The sequence below is a fragment of the Plectrocnemia conspersa genome, unplaced genomic scaffold, assembly GCF_051122295.1.
Source record: "Plectrocnemia conspersa isolate PC_06_02 unplaced genomic scaffold, ASM5112229v1 ptg000014l, whole genome shotgun sequence".
NCBI classification, from domain to species: Eukaryota; Metazoa; Arthropoda; class Insecta; order Trichoptera; family Polycentropodidae; genus Plectrocnemia; species Plectrocnemia conspersa.
In genome coordinates this window covers 12,881,797-12,902,846 of record NW_028277178.1, presented here as the reverse complement: position 1 = coordinate 12,902,846, position 21,050 = coordinate 12,881,797, and the positions used below count along the sequence as shown (strand labels likewise).

The window sequence follows — 21,050 nt, the reverse complement described above, 5'->3', positions numbered from 1 at the left end:
ACGATGAAAAGTTTTATATACCTAGGAAGTCTGGAATGAGCCAAAACGACATCAACGAGTAAATCAAAAAATATATGCTTTTTTGGTCTAATAAATCAGAACAAAATACTCGTCACATTACTTATGTACAAAATATTGATTCTACCTGTGCTGATGGTTCAAAGTTCGACAATTAATAGAGCAGATGAACGACTGCTTGACACATTTTAGAGAAAAGCGCTACGAAGGATATTCGACGCGACGCGACTGGCGTATCAGACCAACAACGATCTCTACTGTCTCTTTCAAAGAGAAACTGTAACTACCTCGACTAAAATAGGAGGACTTTGATGTGAAGGCAATGTTGCGCAAATGAGTTCTACTGAATCGTCAAGGCAAAATCTGGACAACAAGCTTGATTATCAAAGATCGGCAAGAAGACAATAGCTTTGTTGGTTAGAGGATATGACAAAAGATTCTAATGTAACCTAAAACAACAAATAAAAAACTAGCGCAGGATCGGAAAAGATATTCAAAATTCTTGATAACGACCTCTCTTGTGTTATCGGGCCAATCATAATGATGATGATGGTCACTTTTTTGATTTACTACTGACTACTGACTTACTACTCACAACGCACGAGTAGGTCGTCCCACATCATCAAGTCTAACTACCATATATTATTCAATATAACGTTAACAGTATGAGAGGCATTATCGTGCGCATCTTGTAATACATTATCAATAGAATTAGTTTTCAAAGTGTTTTAACAAAAATAAACACTAAGACTTCATTAATAGATTTCAATATAATTATTAAATATTAAATGTAGCTCAATTTTTTTAATAAAGTGACAAAATAGCATTATTTCTTCTAAAAGGGCATATTTTATTTTTACCCGCACGGACGTGACTCGGCCAGAACATCAAATTACCACCCATTTGACTTACCTTTAGAAGAGTTTCACTTAACACTTTTACTCACACATTCACTCATTTATACTAACATTCACAAAATAGAAATATAAACTCTTAACCATGGTGTCGTATATGGATTTCTCCGGCAAAGCACGCGCCATTGCCGTTACTTACTGCAACAAGCTGTTAGTGCTTCACGAACACACTTTCGGCGCTCGTTTCCTTTGCCCTTTCATATACGAAATGCCCTCCCACACATAACAATTTCCCAGCTCCTAGAACAAAATCTTTATTACGCCTTTTTCTCTCCGTTCTTCGCGGGAGACTCAGTTTCGCTCGTGCGACCATCGACGTGAATGGGAAATATCGGGGCAGACCGAAAGTTAGAGACATCTGGCCACATGAACTAATCGGATGCGATAAAACAATATTTATTAATGAGTTTTGTTGAATAATTAACCTATTAATGTTTATTACTTTTGTATGTGAAGTATTAAACATGAACAGCTAGACGATGGCGGAACTAAATACTACATGGTGCAAGAGCCCGCGTGAAATAGAGGCGGAGAATTATTAAAGTTCTATTACCATCAAAGTTTAGGGAAAATGAAATAAAACACTAACACAGCTAAATACAACTAATTTAAATAGATGATAGATAGATTTTTCTATTGACTGCAAAAAAACATACTGAATTTTATTGATTTTTTTGTACTTCATTCTTTTACGAATATAACCATAGGTTGTATATTAAAATATTTATATTTCTTCTACTTTTATATAGTATTTCCTTATAATTGTTGATTTCAATTAGCATTGTGATTAAAGATAATCACAAAAGAAATGGGAACAGAGCAAGAACTCGCAGAATAGTATTATATCTTAAAGCAGCTTAAAATGCAATGGAATATTTAAGAAAAATATATTTTATTGTGCTCCAAATAATTAGAATAATAAAAAAGGGAGAAGATTTACCATTAAATATTATGTTGCAACTTTCGGATGTTCCAAATCCATTTAATATTTCTTATATTTTATATAAATAATATTTCATTAGGTGCCCTACTATTATTACTATATATCAATTGGTTGTATTGTATTTTCTTGTTTTCACGGCAGACGTTTTGAAAAAATACCCCTTCTAAGATACTTTGTTAAAACAAAGTTGGTTGTAATTATTATTATTTAATTCGTTTTACAACACTTAATAAATGTTCTCTGTTGGCGTGTTTGAACGCTGCAGGCGTCTCCGAAGTGGGTTTGCTCTGGATTCCGGACGTTAAGCTGGATCAGTGAATGCGAAGAGAGAAGCGGCGGCTTTTAGGTTCTTCAACGGATTAAAGTTGAGTTTACCTCTCTTGAAGAGTATGTGAATGCAAACACAAGTGTTTCTGAGAAAGTGAGTTCTCAGATTAGGTGTCTAACAGGAGGTGAATGGAAGAAGATTTCAAAGAAAGCATTTAAGAAGTGCTTAGAGGAAATGTCTCAAAGAAAGTGGTTCTTTGTTGCCCGCGTTTCTATATTTATATACATGGCTATATATTATATTGTTGTGCCCCCGTTTTTGGTAGAAAGATCAATTTTATAAGTTTTTGAGTTATTTTTTTAAATTTATGTTGGCCATTACAGCAGAAAATCATGAATGCACGCTTTATTTTTTTTCAAAGCGACAGATATTTTAATTATTTTCTGGTTTATAACGGGTACAATATAGCTTTGGCTAATAAAAGTTTTCTCACGGTGATGTCCCATTGTAGCAAGGAAATCTATTTTATTTTTAGACTTATCAGAATTGGTGTATTTGATAAATAAAAAACATTAATTAATTAATTTAATTGTAAATAGAAAAATGGTTCAATTGATGAAGCCAAAATTATTTTTGTCAAAATTTCAATAAATATACTGTTTACCTTGTTTTTTAACTAAAATACTTATGGAAACACCTGGTTTTGTATAGAATATAATCGTCGCTTTTTATAAGAAACGATTACGCAGGCGAAGGGTATTACGCGCGAGGTGTCTCATTCATATGTAACGAGAAACGCGCCAAGTTATTGTCTTTCGCCTAATCGAAAATCTGTTATTTTCATTCGGGAAAAAGGGCGCATTACAAAGATTACCCGAAATGGGTATGAGGCTATAGAGGCACGCGAGAAAACAAATAACCGACTAATGGCCACAGTAATGGGTAAAACGATACGCCTGCGGTGGTTTTTCAATGTTTTTAAGAAAAAATCTTTAAGAAATAATCTGAATTTGAAAGGTCGTTGTAAAATTTGCTTCTAAGTACTGCAAGGGACTATCAATTAACCAGTTAAATGGTTCTGGTTAAAAGTAATTATTTAAAATATTTCAAGGGTATAGAAAATTATTATAGGTGAATAAATATGCTTAATTTAAAATTAATAAGTAAACGAGCTACTCTTTAGAGCGAAAAAATCTTGAAATAGATTCGTGCGTGAATAATTCGTTTAATTAAAGCATATTACTTCTAATTGACCGATTTTCTATTGCATAACTAATTTTCTCTTTGAGTGGTAATTGAAACGTAAATCAATAAAACAAATATTTCAAAATTTAATTTAATAATAAAATTGAAATCAAGTTATAAAAGCAGTTTTTAGGGTACTCCGAAATCACATCTATCATTTATAAATTAACAGGCTTGTACTAATTAAAATTAAAATAACAATAAACCATTATAAAACAGACATTCAAACTAATGAAAAGCTCATTTTTTTACCTTTTAAAACAAGAAAATTGCACAAAAGAGCAAAGGGCAAATACAGCTTAATATCTACATAAATACTAAATCTATTCAACATTTGTAAAATACTTTTTTATGAAATTTATTATTAGTACCTATAAAGTATTTACTATTTAATTATTTGTATAGTTTATAAAGCTTTTTATATAATAATATCTAACATATACTTAGAACATACCTTTTCTGTTGTTATTACCTAATACAAAATCTATAAAAATGATGATACATAAAACAGTATTTTAAAAATTAAAAAAATATTCTAAAATATTTATTAAATGAGTAAAACCTTTGTTGCACTTATGATGATAAGATAATTCTTAAATTGCAAAATACAAAACCGTGACTTAATTTTAAAATAAAATAGTATAAATATGCTTGGGTAAAATTACTATAAAAGCCTAGAAGGTTAAGCACATTTGCATTCATTGTTGCTCATATATTATTTTCATATATATATAAATTTAAATATTTTTCATTGATGTGTAATTTATAATTCATATTACCATTAAATACTATTATCTTAAACGTCTTGGGTAACAAAAAATAAATTAATCTAATAAATATAATCTTGTCGTAAAACATATATACACAACTTATTCAAAATTTATATGAGAAAATATATGGAAACTTTGTAAACGTCTGTTTATTCTACATTAATATGCACAAAAACTTCAACTTGTGTCTTTTAACTTTAAAATTTTTAAATTATAAATATAGATTAATAATTTATTCAACAATTTTAAAGACAAGCAATTTAAAAAATATTTTAATATAATTGAATAATATTTTATAGTTATAAACATTATTATTTTTTATGCATATAAGGTTTATAGTAAAATTTAAATATTTTTTGCAATTAAGGTAAGTAAATCTGTACATTATATTATGCATATAAGTCTGTTAATTTGAAAAATCCGTGAGAATATATTTGAATGCTATTGTATGAATTAAACTACTCTTTTTTTACAGAATGTTGAATATAATATAAAAAAATACTGTATGAAACTGTATATAAAATTTAAAAAGCTAAATTGCGAACATAATTCATTAAACTTTTGCATTAAAGTAACTAAAATACACATAACAGTAGAAAAAATAAACAAAACGTGTTGCAAACTCATTTAGCACTGATATATACATTAAAATAATTACATTTTAAGCTAGTGTAAGTCGGGGTGGAAAAACTTTCTATACAACGTTGACCCTCGATTGGACATATACCCATGTACACGTACAGTAATACTGATACATTCCCGAGTATGTTCATACATGTAAATATATAATGCGTTTACGTGCGGTAAACGCGAATCGTGTATATATTTATGTATTATATCCATATAAAATCATATTTGCGTGATTTCTACTCTGAAAAATGCCAGAATATTATTAATTATTTATTATTATTATTTAACAAAAATGAACGCTTCACGTGAAATTAGTTCAAATCCAATGATAAATTGAATAATCGCGTGCCGTCAAACGTTTATTTGCTCGTGCGATTAAAAATATATAAATTAAAACGTTTCACGATCGAAAAATATTTGGATTAATCAAAAGTAGGAAGGAAAGAGAGAAACGAACCAAATGTCAATATTTAATCTTTTTTTTTAATTTCATCGACCGTCTCGTAAACTACGTTATTATTTCTGTTAAATTTATAAATCGACTTTATTATTAAACTTTTCTATTCAAATCAGACGTTGCTTTCTAGAGGTAATTGAGCTTGACTTGCTTTTATAGCCCGAAGGGTTTTGTTAACTAGTTTTACCTTTTTATCCCTATATATGGTTCATATTAAAGTCAAATAAATATATAAAATATTGCAAGGTATTTTTTAATACATTTACCTTATGCATAATTAGGTTATTCCCCACAGAATAAGAAAAAGACAATCGATCATCCAATTATTACATTTTTATTTACATCTCTTTTATGCAAATCTGACATTTACAACGTAAGCATATCATTAAGCATATTTTGCTAACATTATTTAAAATATTGACATTTTAAGATTATATACAGAGTAATCTAATAAAAATAACCACAAAAAAATAATAAAAATACAATATCTTATTATTTAGTGTTTTTTACAATATTACATTTCATACATATATTTTCAACAAGATGTTTTTATATTTAATCCTAAATAAATCTTAAATTATTTTTATGTAGATCTGAATGCATTTTACTGCTTTGTAAATAGCCATTATTAATTTGAAATATGTATCAGAAAATGTTAACGCAATTAAATTTGAGTTCAAGTTAAATACTTGTTTATTAAATATTATCGGTTTATCGCTGGTTAATAATTAAAAATTTTCATGAATATATTTTACTTAAAATATGAATTTTCCGTTCATACATTAATTATAATATAAATCATATTTTTAGTTACTAATCCATTTTATAATGACAATAATTGTGACTTTAAAACATTAAGTGTTTTCCGTTGCCTTCTAGGTTAATATGTAATGTCAATATTTTTTTGATTCAGATAAAATTAAATTGCATAATAACAAAAAAACACTAAATTTTTGTATTAAGTGCTTATTACTATTTTTATTTGATGCAAATTATTTGTTTTATATTTACTACTAATAGTTATCCTTTTCAACCGTAGCAGTGAAACTTATTTATTTCGGTAATTCTGACCCATTATATATTTTATTATTATGGCTATTGTATTTAAATTTTTAATTAAAAACTTTAAATTTATTCAAATATTAATTTAATAAAATATATATTTATAATATTTGCAATCTATGCAATTTTCTTACATAATAAACTGAACGTAGCGAATTATATATATATATTTTTTTTGCAAAGTTTAATTTATATTAAATACTACGAATTAATTAAGTTTATTCGAATATTTAATATAAATGTTTTTATATAATTATTGTTTTTAATAATTTTATTACCATTAAACAAGACTATATAAAATAATATCTCATTATTTAGATAATTTTGTATTGCCAGCTAACGACTTTGTAATATCAATCAAAACGCATATTCTTAAAAGTGTGGTTTTATTTTATTTACTAGTAATAATAATATTCAAGCTGCTCAAATTAAAAATATTTAATTCCCATTTTTGAGCATCTTAATAAAGTGTACATTGCTTTTAAAAATTGCCATCTTTATTTTACATCGGCCTTTGCCAATTTCAGTTATATTTTAAAAAAAATGGTAATCAAGAAATACTAATTAGGCTAAAAATAATAATTATATTATTACAAATAAAAATAATAGTTGTATATTAATTATCGAATAATAATAAAGAGCCTCAAACCTCGCGGGACGCGAGACGTCTGATTGAGCTAGTTTTATTTTATTACACGAACTCGTTTCCATTACCGAAAGGGCTAAGGTAAGAAGGGTCCAAAACAAACAAAGGGACGATAATTTTATTCATTACTGTGAGAAGGAGTAAAATGATATTGTTATAACACAATTACCCCCGCCCGTAGGTGTATATAAATGAAAAAGGGTAACACTAACATCACGTGTGGTTAAAGCATAATATCATATGATATAATTGCATTTATAGGTCATAATAAAAATATTAAAATACACCTAATAATAAATATATATAATTTGACATTATATTTCAAATTTAATTTTAAGTAGAATTTCAATAAATATAACTTCTACAAAAATGACATTGCTTTAAAACGGATTCTTGTAAAGTCAATTTTTTACCATAAGTTTTAGCATTGGTTATAAAATATTTCAAACCCAGAATGTGTCGTTAAAGGTTGTCAAATAAATCTGAAGCTCATAGATTTTTGTCAGTACATTTATTTATTTTTCAAGAAAGCTCGTATTTCTTGACATTTGAGTCACCGCCCACAGAACACGAGAAAATTATGTATGCATATTAGCATAAAATATTTTTTAACGCATTTTATATGGCCGACCTTCGTCACGTTCAGCCAACCACAGGTGCTATCTTCAGCGTACATAAGCGTTATCATTCATTCTGATGCCTCAGCATTAAAATTATTATCATAAACATGAAGCGCAACCGTAGGATTAATCATTACTCATCAATTTTATCGTCGTTAGGCGCGTCGTTGGCTCAATGCCAGAATTTTTTTCTTCGGTACATCCACAAAACTCATAATTCATCCCGCTCTTGTGTAGTGTGTTGTACTTTATCAGCCATTAAAAAAAATTTCAAACTCCATTATGCCGGTTGTTTGTGACAACTTCCTCCGAAGAATTAACCTCTGGCTAGGTGGGCGTCCAGAAGAGAAGATACTTTCAGTAGCAAAAACGCGAAATGAAAGAACAGCCATTAATATTTTTAATAATTACTTTGACGTCATAGCTGTAAAGCATTTCAATTGTGGAGACAGCACGCCGATATTGGATTGATTTTGACATTTTACAAAATTGCTATGTCCTTTGAATGAAAAATATATCTGGGAAAAAACTCATAATAATTCCGGGGATTTTAGGCACAATAAAATAATACCAAATATCTAATTAACAGCATTTCAAACAATCTGTTTATTAAGTAATTTTCACTAATTATTGTTTTAATTCTAAGTCAGAAAGTCAATAAACGTGACGCGTCGGACAAATTAGTCTTTAACAAACGTACACGGAGTTAAATTAGTTTCTCGAAGATATGTGTATATATAGCTGTTACTATATAAATACAATAATTAAATTTTCAATTTTCTAAAAAACTAAAACTTATTAATTGCTTTGCACTGAAGTGCTAAAATACCTTATAGAGAGTATCCTGAGAATTTATAATATCTAGTATGTACGACCTAGCTCAATTTTAATTAATCATTACCAAATTAATCCGTGAGATTAGAAAAATCAAGGTAAACCGAATCTATGATGATTAAACAAAAATAAAATTATGTAATTATCACTAATTCCGATCTCTCAGAAATGATTCAAAAGCTCTTAGTATTCAGCAATTTATACCACTACTCTATAATTTTATTGGGCTCATTATCTTACATATCTACCAAGTAATATAAAACATGATAATTTACCTTATTTAATAATTATGTAGATTAAAATTGTATATTGACACAATATAATCAAGTTACCCTTGTAATATGTCGTCAGATATTTTCTTATGATTTATTATTATACTATTCAATCATTAGGCTTAAATACAAAAAATAAGTAATTGTCATGATAATTATCTCAGGCTATTTTTTTTACCGATAACGACATAAATATAGGATCGATATATTAGGAAAACTGTAGAAATAAATATATATTAGATATTGTACTAACAGGAAAAACAGAACCTCAATCCGTTCTAGCCAAAATCACAAAAAAATGAGAAAATGAAGGGGGAGAGTAAAAATGTGGCATCCACAAATTATTCTTTCATGCTTTGCTCCACATTACAAGATTTGCACGACCAAAAATTAGGATTCTCATTGGATCGACTTAGTCTTAGTTTTAATATTCTACAGGAATAATTATTGTTTCCCTAGAATCAGGTTTCATTGTGGCCTCTAATTTTTAAAATCTTATTTTTTTAATATTTCTGCGAAGACTGTAATGATTTTAAAGCATTCCTTGTACTGCAGAAGAAACATTTTCTAGAATTAAAGTTCTGATTTATATGTGTGTTCATGTCGTTCCAACATTAGCACTGGTCCAGATTCTAACCATTGTCATTATTTTCACATTACCAGAATCGAATCAACACTTCCTTATTAATCTTGCCTTTAACATAACGATATCAATTCTAAGCTTATTTTTCCATGTCTTTTTGACTTATTATCTCTGAATAATACATTTATGAAGAATATGAGTCTTTCTCAACAATGATTGATAAAAAATAATTATCTTGAAATAACACATAAAATATAACCTATATATGCATAAAAAGATACATAATTGTTTTCTTGCTGTACTGCCTTTTTTTCTCCAAAATCACAATGACACTGACAAAGTGATTTAAAAGCACTACAAAAATACTTTTCAACCATGCAATGAAACTTTTTGCAAACGTCTTAAGTCAAAATTCAAAAGTATACTTAGCCCTAGTTCTGGATTAATATAACTACCCAATGTTATTTAAAATTGATAAATGTCAAATATGCGATTTTTGGAAATTCCAAAATTTTGTTTTTACAGTAATTTCCATAGCTAAAAATATAAAAAAATCGCAATAGGTATCTATATTAAAATGACCGAATTAAGCTGAAATGTTATATGATATCGGGTAAGTCTCACAAGTTCTTAAATAAAAAAATAAAACGGTTTTAGTGATATTTTATAATTAATTGTGCACAAATGATAAGTAAAAATATATATTATATATTTGGTTCAAACCGTATAATGTAATTTTTTAACTCGTTTAAAAAAATATATTAATAATGTTTTCGTATGTATGTACGAGTATATGTACATATGTATGTATTTTTATATGTGGTAAGATACTAAATAAAACGATAAAATGTAGATTTGCTTTACATATTAATTTGTATTGCATTATTATTGTATCGCCCAGAAGACCGTCGCCCAAAAAACCACGTATACTCATTTAACTCAAATGCCAAATATAATTCATGTGAAATGGTGCTCATCTTTCTTAGGTGAGCATCATCACTATTTTTTTAAATATCTAATAGTGTTTGTTAATTAATGGCTATTATAACACATTAGAGAAACATGACAAAACATATTGGTAAGATTTGTAATAAAAAATATTTGTCACAAATTTATGTAGGAATGAATATTTCACTTCTTATAATTTTAAATAACATAAGAAATTACCTAAGAAGCCTGACTTAATTTGAGGTCCAATCTTTATTACTGTATAAGTTTTACATAATATAATTAAAGTTTTTCATTGCAGTTTTAAATTTAATTTAATAAAAAATCTTATTACATTTATAGCCAAAGCTAGTTTCACTAATGGTTAAGAATGGTTTTTCTCGTAAGGAAAAAAATAAAAAATATATCTTATATTTTGCATTGATGGTACTTTAGTTATAAACGAAAGCCACGCGTATTTTAGAATCAAAACATTTTTAATAAAAATAAATATTAGCGGGAATGTTCTTATTTTAATTTAAAAGCACTAAGTAGCTAATTAAATGTGATACATGTTAATATTAGTTATAATTTATAAAACATTTAATATTTAATTATACAAAAATTGTTTATTAAATTATTTTTTTAATGAGTTGCATATTGGCACTAGTAAATGTAACCTGATAATGTTTACTATATATTGTACAATAACCTTACAGGCGTATGCATAGCGTTACGTTACACGTCATTTAGCAAAAGTTTTTTAAAGTGTTTGCGCATGCGCGGGACAATTCGCCGCTTTTCAAGTCAGTCACATTCGCGATACGTTCGGATGCTGACCTCTTCCTATATACGTTGATAATTCTACCGTGAAACGTGAAAACTGCTTGTAAAAAAGTTACCAAACATAATAAATATCGATTAAGCTTCGAACAAACACTAATACGATATTTTTCGAAAGTTTGTTCAAAGTTAGTGTCGGAATTTGTGTGATAGTTAAAATAATAAAAAGTGTTTTTTATTGGAATAGTTTGTAGATTGAATCACCATTGGAAAGTTTGGATATTATTGGAAATATTTTTACTTTTTCGTCGGTCTCTATCATTATAGACTATGTAATGAGAGTTACTCAGACGTCGTTGTGATGGTGGATCCACTCAAGATCTTTTGGGTGCTAACCAACAGCACTTACTTGGGTAAGTATATTTTTAACTCTTTATTTTATCGAATAAATATAAAAAGATTCCGTTCTTAAAAGCAACGATAATTAAATTGTGTTATTCTTTCCGATTGATTGCGCTTTTCTTTTGCGACGAAACGTTTCAGCGCAAAAATGATGCTCAATCGCGTGTGAATTTCACATTTACAACCCTATACATATATAGATAAACATTTAATAATTAGAGCAATTTCCCGAATGGTGCAGATAATATATATTTATGTATTCTCTAATGTATTCTTTCGCCGTTTCTCTTCTTCGTTTGATACCATTATGCAATTAATTCCATTGCCTCCCAGACGATAATTTATATCTAAATTCCGCGATTTCCATATTGTTATCTACTGTACCCCGAAGTAGCATTGGAGCAATAAATTTCGATTGCGCATTTGCATTTATAAATGATTATAATGATAAAAATACGTATTGATATTTCCTTGTTTGTGAATTGTTCATTGCTGAAAATCGAAGACGATAATTTTATAAGCAGCGTGCGTCGGACAGTTTTATTAAAAAATATTAGCGAAACTCGGCGCTCTTTCGGGCTTGTAAGTGCGTGTTATAAATTTGCACAATTCGATTAAATAACGGATTAATCTTTATATTTATAACCCCTTAATTGGTAAATGGGGTAGAAAGATCGTAAAGTTATTGCGCGCAAAAGTAATTAATATAATATGTTGAAATTAATATTTTCTAAATTTATTTTAATTTAAACCATCATAAGGTAATTAAAATACTATTAAAATGATAAATATGATAAAAATAAAGTAGTGAAGAAAAACATTTAATTAATAAAAGGTTATTTTAATATCGTTCATAAATATTATTATTAATATAATATTTAATTGATATACCTAATAAAGTATCTTGTATGAGGTATTTCGCTTAGTATTTAAATTTATTAAATTTACCAGTAATCTTTTACAATTTTTTACTGTTTTGTTACATTTATATGATTGAATAAAATATATTTTGCTTTTTTAATTTAAAGATTAGTTTTGAGCCGTAATTTACTAATATATAAATATGATGTGTAAAAAGGAAAAATTTTCTAAGAAAGGTAATTTTAAATATATTGGTAATTTATAATATATTTTCCCTATTTATTATTGTGATTTTTTTATTAACTAAAATTAATATAATATGAAAAGTAAAATTATTTGTATAAAAGTTGCTTTTATATTCTTTAAACTCTTGCTTTGAAGTTGTATATTTATTTTATTAAATAGCATATGTATTTCTTGTGACAATTATTTGCAAAATTAAATAAATAAGCTGATTTAATACGCCTGATAAAAATGTAGTAGATATATTATCCTAAAATCAGCTTAGCATATTTTTGGGTAAATAATAATTTTTACATCAAAAACGTAAAAAATAATTATATGTAGAATAAATAAAATGATCATAGCTAACTATACACAGCTAAGTTCTCATTAATCCCTTTATCTGTTTTCTTACCCTAATAATACCTAAATAATTTAATAACAATTTTTATTGATTTTTTTATCAATTTATATTTTGCGAAAAACTTTTTTGAGGTATGTATGTATAACAAAGTAACCCGAAAGTATATATTTTAAACTCGCCTATATTTCTAAGAAACTTAGTTGGAACTTTCAAAGGGATCTTTTTATTGAGTTTTTATCTTTATAATAAATATTATTTGTATTTTAATGGCCATTTCGAAGAAGGAAATATTATATTTCAAATATTATACGTATGTATATATATCTACTTACTAACAATTAAGCGGATTATATTTCAAATAAATAAATAATTGAAATCTTGAAATCCTATTATAAAAACAATATAGAATTAAAACTCAATGGTTTTTATCATTATTAAGGATTTTTTTATGTATAAGTAAGCCTATAATTTAGGTCCTTATTGATAAAAAAACGCATTATAATAATAAAGTAGCATTCAGCATAAATTGACTATTAAAAACGTATATAATAACACATTTTTATGCAAAAAAAATAAGTAATTAATCTTGTGAAACATCTATTAAAAGCTATTATTAAAACAAGTACAAAGAAAAAATTTAATAGGAAAAAAAACTATATAAGTACAAGCAAAGTTAATATTTTTATGGTATAGTTTCAAATATACTATATTATTAACTTTTCAAAGCTTTTTAAATTATTTTTAAAACATTTAAATAGTATAATTAAGAATATAGGCAAATATGTTGAATGTTACTGAATTTCTTTTATCTGAAAGTTTTTTTAATTGCACTGTTGAATTTTAATCAGTGAAAAGGTGTAGGGTCCAATCACGTATGTCTGAACAAAACATAAGGTCTAACCAAAAGGTAGTATTATATTTTCTGCAGTAAAATTCATCAAAAATATATAAAAATATACACTTTTATACTTATTTAAAAAAAATCCTATTAGTCTTCACATACCAATCAAAGCACACTGTTATTTTTATATTATATATACCAGAATATACCATAAATATATTTTGCGTAACCATACTAACCCATTAATCTTATGTATTGGTGATTATGATAAAGGCAACCTTAAATTTAAATATAAGCACAAAATGGCAAAGCACACTTGCTTTAGAGACAAAACACAACATATCAATGGTTTTAGATTTTAAAGTAAATGTATACAAAACATTAATTAATAATTTTTTGCCTTATAATAAATAGTTATCAGTTTTTTATTAAATTAAAACCGCCAAAGTTTTATTTTGTATTTTATATTTTATTAAATTGTAGCTTATAACAAATTGTAAACATGATAATGGTTACAATTTGTTATAATATTTTAAATCATATGAGTATTTTTTATAAATTTTATTGCTTATAAATAGTGTCATGATCATATTGAGACTTACCAAGTTAGCTCGTTTTTAAGCTAAACCAATTACTAGCAAACAAGAAACAGCATTATTAAATTCAGAATTTAAGAAAACCAATACGCTAGCAATATTTAAGTATATAAATCATTATTCTGCTATAAAAGGTTCTAGACTTGAAGCTAAGTAGTATAATGTACACTAGTACAATATAAAACAAACTAAACTTTAATATATAATGTCATAGTGTTTGTAAGTTTATTTTTGATAAATGTTAATATACTTTAATATAAAATTAGAATTATTTAATAAAATACATTTCCATATGCATTATTATTTTTCACTTCCTCTTTATTTATCGTTTATCAAATGAACTTTTACCATTTATGAATATTGTCTAAAACCTTAAGCTACTTTACTATTCAGGTCACTGCTACTTGAAATACAGATTTTACCCTACAACTTTGCCCTTTCAAGGGTTAAATATCATAAGATGACTTGAGCTGAAAAACATACAAAAATAATTTATTTTCCTGTATTTACTTTTTAAGCCTTAACCTTAATATTTTTATGTACAATAAAAGGTTTATACCAAAAGCTTGCTATACCACAAATATGAAACTTTGCTGCATGAACTAAGGTTAAACCTTTTATCCATTGATAAAACATTCTACATACGTTCATCTTACATTTGAATAATTTATTTCGCGTCACGGTTTCAACATCAATTTATTACTTTACATATCTCGTAATCTTTCAAATTTCGCTGCATTGTTCAAAGACAAATAATAAATCTGAATGCAACGAATCCACACAGGATAGATATGCCAATAATATCAGATTCACTTTCACAATAATTCATGCGTGTATCATATCCACATAATCGATTTATTTATACATGAAGGGAAAAAAATGGACTCGTTATCGGATATCGCTTTTGCTCTTTTTGCCTTTCATCCTTCATGCCCGTATCCATTTACCTTTTATCTCTGTTTTTTTCGCCAACATATTCCTAATACATTTTATACAGCTTTTTAAAGCATTATACGCCGTGTCTCTAATAATAAAAATACATTAAATGTGCTCTGATTGTTGAATGTGCCGTGTATGTGTACACGCGAAGCTTTCATTATGTGAATTTTATATGTATATTTTTGAAATAATAAAAAGGATGCGTGAATACATGCGTAAAAAATGTATGTTCTTAAGTATTGTGTGATATATGATAAAAGTTGGTTTGGATTACCAGATTTTGCACTCAATGCTATGTTATGCTTATAAGGGTTAATATGACTGAGGGATTTCGTGCATTAAAATTTTTAATTCACATTAATTTTATCGTCTGTCAAAAAAGAGTTTCCGGAATATTTTCAAAAGCATTTATTTTAGCATAAGTCTATAAATACACATGTACTTCAATATTACAATAAAAATATTAGGTTAATATATTTTGTAATTTAGCATTTGCAAAATATTATATAATATATAAAAAAAATTGAATGTATTTTTGGTAACATGATCGTTGAATCGAAAACATATATCTATATTTAATCAACGAATTCTTTCTTCAGTGTCAACCAATTTGCTCTCAGATTCACATCGTGTGATTGTGAAAATTGAATCTACATATCGTATTGTATTTTTGTTTTTTTTTAGCATATATATATATATATATATATATATATATATATATATATATATATATATATATATATATATATATATATATATATATATATATATATATATATATATATATATATATATATATATATATATATATATATATATATATATATATATATATATATATATAAGCAGATAGTAATGTATTTTTATTATTTAATTTTTGATATATTTTTTCGTTTGAATAATAATTTATATTACATATTTTTTAAACCTAATCAGTGATTTATTTAATAGTATTGAGTATTAAATATTTTTTTTTATTAAAAATTTTGTGTTATATTGATCAATATTATTTTTGCCAACTTAAACTCCTTTGACCCCAAATTACTTTATACAAACTCCGCGACAAATACAACTTTATTTTAAAGAATATTCCTATAGTAGAGATAACATTTAGCAAATATAAAAGCAAATTATATAGAAACAGGACAATAAACATTTATCGCTCTTTATCTGTTTTACCAGTTTTATCAATTTTTAATAAATCAATTCTGAATAAAATTATGGCAATAAATGGTACAAATATCATATCATTATACTATTGTTATTTTTATTTTCCATTTACTATGCATCTAACTTTTTCTATTTTTTTTAAATTAAATAAAATATACCTTAAGCAAACAGTTTTCGCTAAATAATTACATAAGTCTCAAGAGTTTAATTTTATTATCATGTATGACACATATTTATTACTGCGCGTATCAAGTCCAACCTCCTACTTGGGCTGTTGCGAGTAACAGCAACTGTCTGGCAAACCGGCGAAAAACCCCTAATGGTCTCTAGCAATAATAATCAGTTACAGTAAATGATTACGAGATATCAGAGATAAGAAAATGAGAGAACAGAGAGTACATTGCATAAACAGTTCCATTCGCGATAAACACCTATTCTAAAACATAAAAATAAGAAAAAGTCTTAAGGATGTTTAAATTTATTTTTATTTAATACTAAAAAAAATAATGTTTTTACCTCTTATATTTCCCTTTTAAATATATGTTTGTTCCTCGTAAAATGTTATTTTTTCGTATGAAAAATATTTTATTTTTATTTTTTAAAACCAAATTTCGTTACGGAACACCAGGTACAACATCAATATTTTTCCTATTAAAATTTACATACAGATTCGGTTATACCATGTTAACATGATAACCCGCCAGAACTTTGAAAGTAGTCCGATAAAGTGCACGTTATGATCAACAAACCGTAATTTATTCCGATTTATTAATACCAGTTCCGAGAGGCGGACCAATAAAAACACAGGGACTCCCTTTAAGAAAGTGGCAAACTTTACAGCGGATTTGAATATTTATTACGCGCATACGGCTAGTTTGACTGTTAGAAATAACTCAACTGTAACGCACATAATATATACTACGAGTATATCTACAACCCGCACGGACCCTAAAAACATAAATCATAACATTTAATTACCGATAAAATTAACACTCCCCCGGCATCGGCTGAGATATGACCCTTGCGCATTGAGTTTTCCTCTATCGCGAACAATATAGAAAAAAATCTTTCTACAAGATTCGGCAAAAAAAACCCTGGACTCTAACTTATATTATAATAATATAAAAAAATGACAAATTATTACTATTGGGAAAAATACAACTAATACTCTTTAATCAAGATTTTTTTTTGTATTTTTATCAATAAAATTAATTAAAACTTAAATATATATTTGTACATATACACTAATTTTAGTATGTTTTATCAATTTTTTTTAATATGTTCTTATATTTTTTAAATACTGTTATTCAAAAATGTTGTGTTTGTGATTAAGCAAAAGCTCTTAACGTCTTTCAAAGTAATTTTTTATATTAAATTAAGACCATCGTGGCCTAACAGGTTACCTAAATGCGCCACGATGGTCGAAAACAAATTTTAAATTTATAAAACAAAAAAAAACGTATATATACATAAATAGAACAATACTTAAAAATAATAAACATAACAAAAAATTATAAAATATCAAAATTAAATGAGACAAACTGGATCAGCTCCTTGTAGCTAACATTAAACAGGTCAATATGTAATGCAAGCGTATTAAGGAGCCGTATGGCCACAGCTATAGGCGAGTCGGCAAGTGCGGATGTCCTAGCCCTAACTGCCATCAAAAGAGGTCTCGATCGTGATTCTCGAAAATGTTCCGGAACCCAAAACTGGAATTCCTCGAGAATAGCTGGATTGTCGACAGCACCTTTTAGTAGTTTGAAAAAATGCTTAGCGACATACAGCTTTCTGCGAGAATTCAGCGAATCATATCCCAACGCCCCTAAAAGAAAGGCGATGGGATATAAGTACGGATAATAACCAAATGTCCTTTTGTAAAGGTATCTTAAATACCTTTTTTGAATTTTTTCCACTAAAAGGGAATATTTGGCTATTCGGGGATTCCAAATTATAGATCCCGATTCAAGAATGCTACGAACTAAGGTGTCATAGAGGATGCGAATAACTGACGGATCGTCAAAGTGAAAGGCATTCCTCATAACAAAGCCGAGCATCTTGGAAGATTTATCACAGACGTCGTGTATGTGTAGAGAGAACCTCCATTTGCTCTCGAAAGTGATTCCGAGATCTTTAATGGAAGTTTCTCTAGTCAAAATGTTACCACCGAGATGGTAGAAATAAGCTGATGGCGAACGGGATCGAGAAAATGACACAGTATGGCACTTTCCGACACTAAAGGGCAGACGGTTAACGGAAGCCCATCTCCACAGAGAGTCTAAATCACTTTGTAGAGAGAAGGAGTCCGCAACAGATCGAATGCATTTATATAATTTTAAATCATCTGCGTACAGAAGAAAACTTGAATTTTTAATTGCTGTATTTATGTCATTAATAAATAACACAAAAAGCAGAGGTCCCAGATTGGATCCTTGAGGAACCCCCGAAGGGGTAAAATATTCCTTTGACAATCGGCCACCATAGGTTACAAACTGTCTACGATTGCTTAAATAACTCGAAAATAACCGGAAAGCAACCGAGGTTCGACAATTTTTTTAATAATAACGTATGACAAACTTTGTCAAAGGCTTTCTCAAAATCTGTATACACGACGTCTACTTGAATTCCGGCATCGAGAGAAGTTGTCACCGTTTTGGTGAACGACAGAAGATTAGTAACAGTGGAACGGGCAGGACGAAACCCGTAATGAATAATGTCTTAGCAAATAATGTGATCAGCCAAGAAAAGTAGTATTTTTTTCTCTTTAATATTTTATTTAATTAAAAATGAATGCAGAAAATACTATACAAAGACTTTTGCCACAAAAATAATATTATTTGTATAATTATTTTTATCTCCAAATCGTTTCGATTCTCAGATATTGTGGATTTAGTTAGGGTTTTTGCCATTTTTTTATTAAATTATTTGTAATAGCATTTAATATATAATTACGAGTAGTATTATAATATAAACTAATCTTAAATATATTTTTGCTACTAATAATATTTTTTTGTAACTATAATGTATATAACGTTATTATATAATAAATTGTCATTTTTATTATTCAAAGGACATAATTCCTAATATTTTTTATTTGGGTTTTTTAATCTTGTATAATTTTATTTACACATTAAAAACCGTTTAAGTCTTGTTAAAAAAAATGTTAAGCAATGTATGTTTAATATTTATGACAATGATATTTTTATAAATGCCTTAGATTTTTTTATTTATTTGATATTATCATATATATTTATGCTACTTATTCCTTGTCTAGTTATTCAAATAAACATATAATTATTTACTTTTCAGTAATTATAAATTAGCTTTTATTTAAATGCAGCATATTTTAGTCTTGCAATTGTCATTCCAAAACCGACATTAACAGAAGAGTGCATTAGCAAGATAAAATACTTTATATTATAATTTTTTCGTCCAATGTAGAGTAACGCCATTAATTAATATTTTAAGCTCATTAAAAAAATATAATACGCCTTTATATACTAACCTTAAAATTAAAAAACACTGCAATTATTATAGCAAAAGAGACTTTACAAATATTACGCAATACAATTCACCAAATTTCCAGATTTGTTAATACAACAAGACTAAACTATAATGCTTAGTATATACATAAAATACCTGAATAAAAATTGCTATACAAGCATAATTTAGTTTTTTTTAGCTCCAGATCATTAGTAAAGTAAATCGTTTTTAGTTTAATATTTTAAATAAATATTTTATATTTTTTTAAAAGACTTAAATATTTTACCCTAATTTACCTATCTTGTTACTTCTGTTTGCCAGATTTTTTTTTGTTAGACAGAAGATAGTTAAAAACTACTACGTGTACCTAATATTCGGGTATATATTTTAATTTTATAAAAATAAATATATACAATAAATACATTTTTTTTAATAATATAAACTTATTAACTTTTATTAAAAAAATAATTAAGGAGAAATATTTTATGTATTTTTGTGTTTTTATTGAAATATGTATATTAAAGTTGTTATTTTTAACTACATAATAAAGTAACACAATAAGAAATATAATAAATGCTTACTATTTTTTTACTAAATAGGTTGAATTTCTGGATACGCTTATAGATTTGTTAATAAACTAATGATAACGGTATAGCTAATTTTAACGAAAATGCTTAATATCTTAAATTATTCATTAAATCTTAATTCATTTTTTATAATAAGTAAAAAAGAATATAGATTAATAAGTATTTGAATTTAACAAATAATTTCCAAGTAATCTATTGAACTCTTTCAACTCAAAGATTAGGAACGAAAATAGCATTATAGTCATTTTTTGTTATTACACCAATGTTAACTGTATAGCTAATTTTAACACAAATGTTTAATTTCTTAAATTATTCTGTAAAGGTTAATTTCATTTTTATCATAATAAAATATAGTTGAGTGGGCTATTTAAGACATTTATAACAAATAAGAGCCATTTGAATTCGATGATTAAGAAACAAAAATTGAATTACAGTAATTTTGCAATTATAATAATAAAGTTTAAATAACACACAGCAAAATAGACCATTATGATAGATGATATACATGTAATAATGTCGGTGACAAATATCTGAAAAAATTGGGTTTGAATAACATAATAACACTAGTATTTTAAAACTTTTATCGTATCTGGAAAATAAAGTGATCTTTTAT

At 26.7% G+C, this 21,050-nt stretch overlaps 1 protein-coding gene across 4 annotated transcripts in view; it reads left to right on the top strand.

The window, feature by feature from the left end:
* Positions 1–10,998: 10,998 nt before the first annotated feature.
* The window catches only part of LOC148226245 (neural-cadherin-like), a 192,100-nt gene continuing 182,048 nt past the window's right edge, over positions 10,999–21,050 (top strand). For all 4 annotated transcript variants that reach the window (XM_088203955.1, XM_088203954.1, XM_088203953.1 and 1 more), the window contains exon 1: positions 10,999–11,385. In XM_088203955.1, the coding sequence (XP_088060081.1) occupies positions 11,334–11,385 (52 nt within the window). In that variant the 5' untranslated portion in view covers positions 10,999–11,333. The remainder of the gene's footprint in view (positions 11,386–21,050) is intronic.